Source organism: Sinocyclocheilus anshuiensis, unplaced genomic scaffold (genome assembly GCF_001515605.1).
Source record: "Sinocyclocheilus anshuiensis isolate Anshui unplaced genomic scaffold, SAMN03320099.WGS_v1.1 scaffold612, whole genome shotgun sequence".
NCBI classification, from domain to species: domain Eukaryota; kingdom Metazoa; phylum Chordata; class Actinopteri; order Cypriniformes; family Cyprinidae; genus Sinocyclocheilus; species Sinocyclocheilus anshuiensis.
This window is the reverse complement of record NW_015554098.1, coordinates 63,802-70,152: the sequence shown is the minus strand read 5'-3', so window position 1 is coordinate 70,152 and position 6,351 is coordinate 63,802. Positions and strand designations below refer to the sequence as shown.

The window sequence follows — 6,351 nt, the reverse complement described above, 5'->3', positions numbered from 1 at the left end:
CACTGCTCTTAAACTGGGTGTGTGACAGGTATGGCTGTGGAATGGGGTTTGGAAGATTTTTTTTTTTTTGCTTTAACCCGTGTGGTTGGTCACTTCACCTGTCCTCTATTCCCAGATGTGTGACTTTCTTTCACAAAGATTTTTAGAAATATAATCCATCTCTGTAATGTTTCTGTCACATCTCGCATGAGCTTCACAACGCACTTACATTTACATCAAGCAAACTTGACCCTCTAATGAACACATATAGACCTATTGGCTGAAAGCGATTGTTTATAGTAAAAAAACCCCCATAAAATATTAGTTTTTTCTTTACACACACCTACTGCTTTGCTTCAGAAGTTTGGAAGCATCAAAATTTGAAACCTGTTTACTTGTATTATTTTTCTAAAAATCTGCGGTTGTGTTCATCTGAAGAAAGAAAGTCATATATGTGGGATGAAATGAGGAAGAGTAAATTGAGAAAATTTTCATTTTTGGGTGAACTATACCCCTTAGGGTGTATGCACACCAGGAAAGTCCACGAGTTCACTTGCTTTGGTCCAGACCAAATATAATGTTGATTTTTTTTTTTTTTGGTGCGATTCACTTTCATGCTGCTCTTTTTATTCTTTGGTGGGGAGGGGGCGTGGTCCATGAGAAATAGTCCTGCCACCACAGCTGGAAAAAATCCTAGGAAACACTGCATACATTTAATAAAATTAGAAAAATGCCATTACAAAGGTAAAAAGAAAATGCCCCTGTAAATCACTTTGAGTCAAATGTCACCTCATATTAGGAAGGCTAATTTTTTATCAGAATTTTTTATTATTGATCAGAAGGTGCTCCTACATTTTTTTTAATTAGGAGGAAAGCGCTCCTAATTACAAGAAGAAAAACACTGCTCTTAAACTGGGTGTGTGACAGGTATGGCTGTGGAATGGGGTTTGGAAGATTTTTTTTTTTTGCTTTAACCCGTGTGGTTGGTCACTTCACCTGTCCTCTATTCCCAGATGTGTGACTTTCTTTCACAAAGATTTTTAGAAATATAATCCATCTCTGTAATGTTTCTGTCACATCTCGCATGAGCTTCACAACGCACTTACATTTACATCAAGCAAACTTGACCCTCTAATGAACACATATAGACCTATTGGCTGAAAGCGATTGTTTATAGTAAAAAAACCCCCATAAAATATTAGTTTTTTCTTTACACACACCTACTGCTTTGCTTCAGAAGTTTGGAAGCATCAAAATTTGAAACCTGTTTACTTGTATTATTTTTCTAAAAATCTGCGGTTGTGTTCATCTGAAGAAAGAAAGTCATATATGTGGGATGAAATGAGGAAGAGTAAATTGAGAAAATTTTCATTTTTGGGTGAACTATACCCCTTAGGGTGTATGCACACCAGGAAAGTCCACGAGTTCACTTGCTTTTGTCCAGACCAAATATAATGTTGATTTTTTTTTTTTTGGTGCGATTCACTTTCATGCTGCTCTTTTTTGCAAGAAATTGTAAACAAAACCACACGTGTACTAAGGTCATCCATTCATTGGACAGAAATTCTCAAGCAGGGAAAAACGGGAAGTGCAAAAATAGGCACATGGAGATCTTTCGTAGTGCAATTTTTATTCTTGAAATGATTTGGTGTTATCAGATACTAATGCAATATGAAGAAACTTATGAGCATCATATGAGACAATGTCATACGATGTTGTAATTACGACTTGCCGAAAATAAAATCTACAGATATAAAATACTTAAAGCATATCACAATGTTAGTTTAAACATTTAACCTATATAAATGTGCGCTATTAGGTGCATAGGTGTAGGTGGGGGGAGTGAATGTACAGCGCTCTCTTCCACCTTTAATACCACGACTGAGGTGCCCTTGAGCAAGGCACCGAACCCCCAACTGCTCCCCGGGCGCCGCAGCATAAAATGGCTGCCCACTGCTCTGGTTGTGTGTTCACGGTGTGTGTGTGTTCACTGCTGTGTGTGTGCACTAAGGATGGGTTAAATGCAGAGCACTAATTCCTAGTATGGGTAACCATACTTGGCCACATGTCACGTCACGTCAATATGCGCGAGCTGTCTGTTTTTGAGCGTGATTTCTGCAATTGGATCGGATTAAGGTCGGGTCATATTCACACCTTAAACGAACCGTACCAGAGTTTGTTTGGAAGCGGACCGAGACCACCTCTTCAGCTGGGTCCTGGTACCGTTGTTTGGTCCGCACCCGAGTGCGATTGCTGTATTCACACCTGCCAACAAGGTCCGCATCAAGAGGGGAAACGAACTTGAGTTTGATTCAATAGAACCAAACAAGACAGGTGTGAATACACCCTTAGTGGGTGGATCTTAACATGAATAAGCAACAAAGTGGACAACACTTTATGCTGATAGTGTCGCAGAGCTAGTAAACCACTTGCACTGATTCATAAGCAGAAATTGATGCATGTAATCTGTTTTATATTCCACAGTGTGGATCCTGGACTGAGCTGGAAAACAGCAGGTATCTGGAGATCCTGGCAGAGAAAATGGGAGCAGGTCTACTGTACTCTAACATCAAAAGTCTCTTTTCTTCACATTTCTCATCTCAATCTTCTTATCAGCAACAGTCAATAAATCTCAAGACAAAAGGAGAAAAGCCAATCAAAGGCTTGATGTTACAGACCTCAACAAATGTACATGAGGTTAGACCAGACAGGCTGTCTACATGCAGAAGAAAAAAACATTTGTCATCTTGTGAGCCAAAAACTTTTTCTTACCCACATTCAACCCCACATCTCAAACTTTTCTCTTTGGATGCATCTTATAAGTCCTCAGTCCCTTCAAAACAAACAAAACATTTGGCTTCCGAAACAGATGTCCATGGACAAGACGAATCACTCATGCTGGTTTTTCAGCACATGGTGTGCATTGCAAAGTTTTTTGAAAACATGTCTTTTCTGGATGCTTATTTACAAAGACCATCTCTCAGAGGAACTGGAATTTGTAAGTCGGAACCTCTTGGTTGGATGGGCGCCTCAATGAAGGACGGCTTATTGGACTTACCAAGAGAGGCGCAGATCGGACAATGTTTTGAGAATTCATCCCAGATATTGGCCATTGTGGAAGGTTTGGGTTTCCATCAGTGTCGGACTGAACTCTCTAGGATCTGGATGGAAGCCACAAGACTGAGGAAGGAGTTGTCTTCAGAGAGATGGGAACAAATGATTTGTGCCCTGTCTCTGCCATCTGACAAAAAAACCCTCAGAATGTGTCGATGCAAATTCTGTGAACCTAGGTGTGTATTGTAAATTAAAATATTAATGAAGCTTTAACTTCATCTGTGTGTATATTATGTGTACACTCATTTTTTGTTGTATCTGATTTTTACTTTTTATAGTGGTGTCCAGAAGCGCAATGAGATTGTATCCGATCTGATCTCCAGCAAAAAGTTCTATTGTCATAGTAATAAACATGTTCTTTCCATGGACTACCTACCCACTATGCGCTCAATCTGCAGAGCTGAGAAAGTTAAAGGACAGTGCTCTTTAAGGTATTTTGAAAGGAAACTTCTAATGCTTCATAAAAAAAAATGTATATACAGTAATTCTTTGATATTTGTTCAATTTATGTGATTTAAATACATTTATTTTTTTATGCTTTTTCTTTCTTTTGTCTCTCACATTCAGACATTCACACTACCTCTCAAGCCTTCACCTGCCCAGAAGCTTGCTGGAATTCATGGCCTTGGATTTCCCTTGATGTGTGATTGACATACACTCTAAAAATGCTGGGTTAAAAAGGGACAAACCCAGCTATTGGATTGTTTTGACCTAGCGGTTGGGTTGTTTCGAGTCAAAACAACCCAACCGCTGGGTCACAACAACCCAATAGCTGGGTTTGTCCCTTTTTATTATATTTAACCCAGCATTTTTTAGAGTGTACTGCTTTAGAAAATCCTCCATGACTTCTAAACTGTTTACTGTATTGCGGCATGAGTGTGATTTGTGTTTGTAGATTGTAGAGTTACAGAAATATATTTGTATGATCGATCATTTATTCTTGGAAAATAAAGAAATATATTTTTCTAATTAGCAGTGGGAATTTGCACCATTACCTCAAACGGCATAATGACATTCTCATTAAGAATTTCAGTACCACTCATACTATCTATATACAGTGGCACCAAAAAGACACTTAAAGTCCCCATGAAATCAAAATTAAAGTTTTTTTTGGGTGTTAGTATCAATATGTTAGTCTTAAGGTTATCTATAAGGCAGTGTGCTCCAAAACAGTGACAAAATTCGCATTTAGAAAATATAAGCGTTCAAAGCTTGCAGTTTGTCACTTCCGCCAAAACGGCTCAACAATTTTTTTTTTTTGACGTCACATCGTACTTCACAGAGCCATAGAGAGAGAGAGAGTTGCGTCAACTCCGTTCACTCCAATGGTCCGTTTTTTCCCACAGCAATGGCGGATCATGGAGCCTCTCAATAGTTCCCGGAAGTTAGCACCAAACACTAGCAGCGCGATAGAGTTACAGCTGAACAGACCGTTTGCGATGCACTTTTAAAAGTTAAGACGTTTAAATAATGAGATTGTATATCATCAGTACATCTGGATTAAATTACTTTGTTTTATAAAGTATGCTAGTGGATTATTTCTATGTAATTTAGTATATTTGGGGGAATATAAAGTTAATCAGTTAACAGATAATGTATATGTAGATAAAGTTAATGACACAAAACAAATCAGGGGCATCTTATTAAAATCGTTTCCCTTAATGCAGTTTCATCCGTCGTTATGGAAGTAGAGAAATTGTTTTTTTTTTCAGTTTGAGTTTGAGGGAAGTTAAATATTACTATATGAACACAACATTGGTGCATGTTAACAGCGTTCGGCTTAAATGGTAAAACGAGGACATCCTCTGTTTTCCTTTTGAATGTGTAACAAAGAATAAAATAACATTGTGTTTTTTTTTTTTTACATTGCATCCTATTAAAAGTTTTAGAGTGTAGATTTGAGTATGCAGAAATATGTGGAGTGTTTTAGGCATTGTGATTTTGGGATTTTTGTGACCATTACCTGTTATGTTTTAACTCAGCTGCATTTTAGATTGATGACAACGGCAGAGAAAAATTAATAGACCTAAGTGGGATTGAAAGACAAGTAAAATAAATAATAAATAAGCAGGCAAGCAGTTTTGAAAAAGGAAGTGTACTAGATTAAATAGAGAAGCATGCTAAATATCAAATCTATTATATGACTGCTCTATAATAGAAGTAATCATACTAAATATTTTGTCACTGTATTGTATACTTACATCTGTTTTAGTAGTTATATTAGTAATCTACTGTAGAAGCTCAGTGATGTCACAGGACTGATATGTGATGGAGCATAAGGGTTGAAGCCGGTCAGCAGTGCTGAAGGGACCATGGTGAAATTGAAAACATAACAAGGTATGTTTCTATCAAGCCAGCAATAAGGTACCATGCTAAATGTGTATTCTACTGCCATATTATATAAGAAGCCATACTAAACAGAATATGCAATGTATATTAGAAAAATAATAATTGTAATGAATTATATTACTGATGTTGCATGTCAAGAGTGCTGCAGGAAGAGGATCAATGATGGTACAGGTCAGGAGTGGTGATGACCAATGATGTTACAGGTGGAGGGTCAGATATGTTGGCTGGGTGCTGGTAGGTGGAGCAGCAGTGATGTTGATGTTGGGTGCTTGTAGATAGAGGGTTAGTGTTGGTTGGGTGCTGGTAGGTGGAGCAGCAGTGATGTTGGCTGGGTGCTGGTAGATGATTGTAACAAACGTTTGTGTCGTCACTCCTCCTTTTATCCTTCCGGAGCTCCTCCGTGGGACTCGAGACCGGTGAGTGGCGCAGGTGTCGTTCATTAGCATTTACTCCACCAGCCTCGCTCCGTTCCCACGGCTCTCGGCCCCGCCCCTCTCGTCACAATGATGTTGGGTGCTTGTAGATGGAGGGCTAGTGTTGGTTGGGTGGTGGTAGATAGAGGGTTAGTTTTGGTTGGTTACTGGTAGGTGGAGCAGCAGCAGCGATGTTGGTTGGGTGCTGGTAGGTGGAGCAGCAGTGATGTTGATGTTGGGTGCTGGTAGATGGAGGGTTAGTGTTGGTTGGTTACTGGTAGGTGGAGCAGCAGTGATGTTGGCTGGGTGCTGGTAGGTGGTGTTGGGTGCTTGTAGATGGAGGGTTAGTGTTGGTTGGTTACTGGTAGGTGGAGGAGCAGTGATGTTGGCTGGGTGCTGGTAGGTGGTGTTGGGTGCTTGTAGATGGAGGGTTAGTGTTGGTTTGGTGGTGCTAGATGTAGGGTTAGTGTTGGTTGGTTATTGGTAGGTGGAGGGG

General features: G+C 39.4%; 1 protein-coding gene across 2 annotated transcripts in view; it reads left to right on the top strand.

Moving 5' to 3' along the window:
• Nucleotides 1-4,019, top strand: part of atad5b (ATPase family AAA domain containing 5b) — an 11,705-nt gene extending 7,686 nt beyond the window's left edge. The window contains exons 12-15 of one of the 2 annotated variants that reach the window (XM_016461810.1): nucleotides 2,464-3,269; nucleotides 3,372-3,524; nucleotides 3,661-3,746; nucleotides 3,914-4,019. In XM_016461810.1, the coding sequence (XP_016317296.1) occupies nucleotides 2,464-3,269; nucleotides 3,372-3,524; nucleotides 3,661-3,733 (1,032 nt within the window). In that variant the 3' untranslated portion in view covers nucleotides 3,734-3,746; nucleotides 3,914-4,019. Of the gene's footprint in view, nucleotides 1-2,463; nucleotides 3,270-3,371; nucleotides 3,525-3,660; nucleotides 3,750-3,913 lie in introns of both variants that reach the window. The other variant, XM_016461808.1, reaches the window with a different exon arrangement.
• The last annotated feature ends 2,332 nt before the right edge of the window (nucleotides 4,020-6,351 follow it).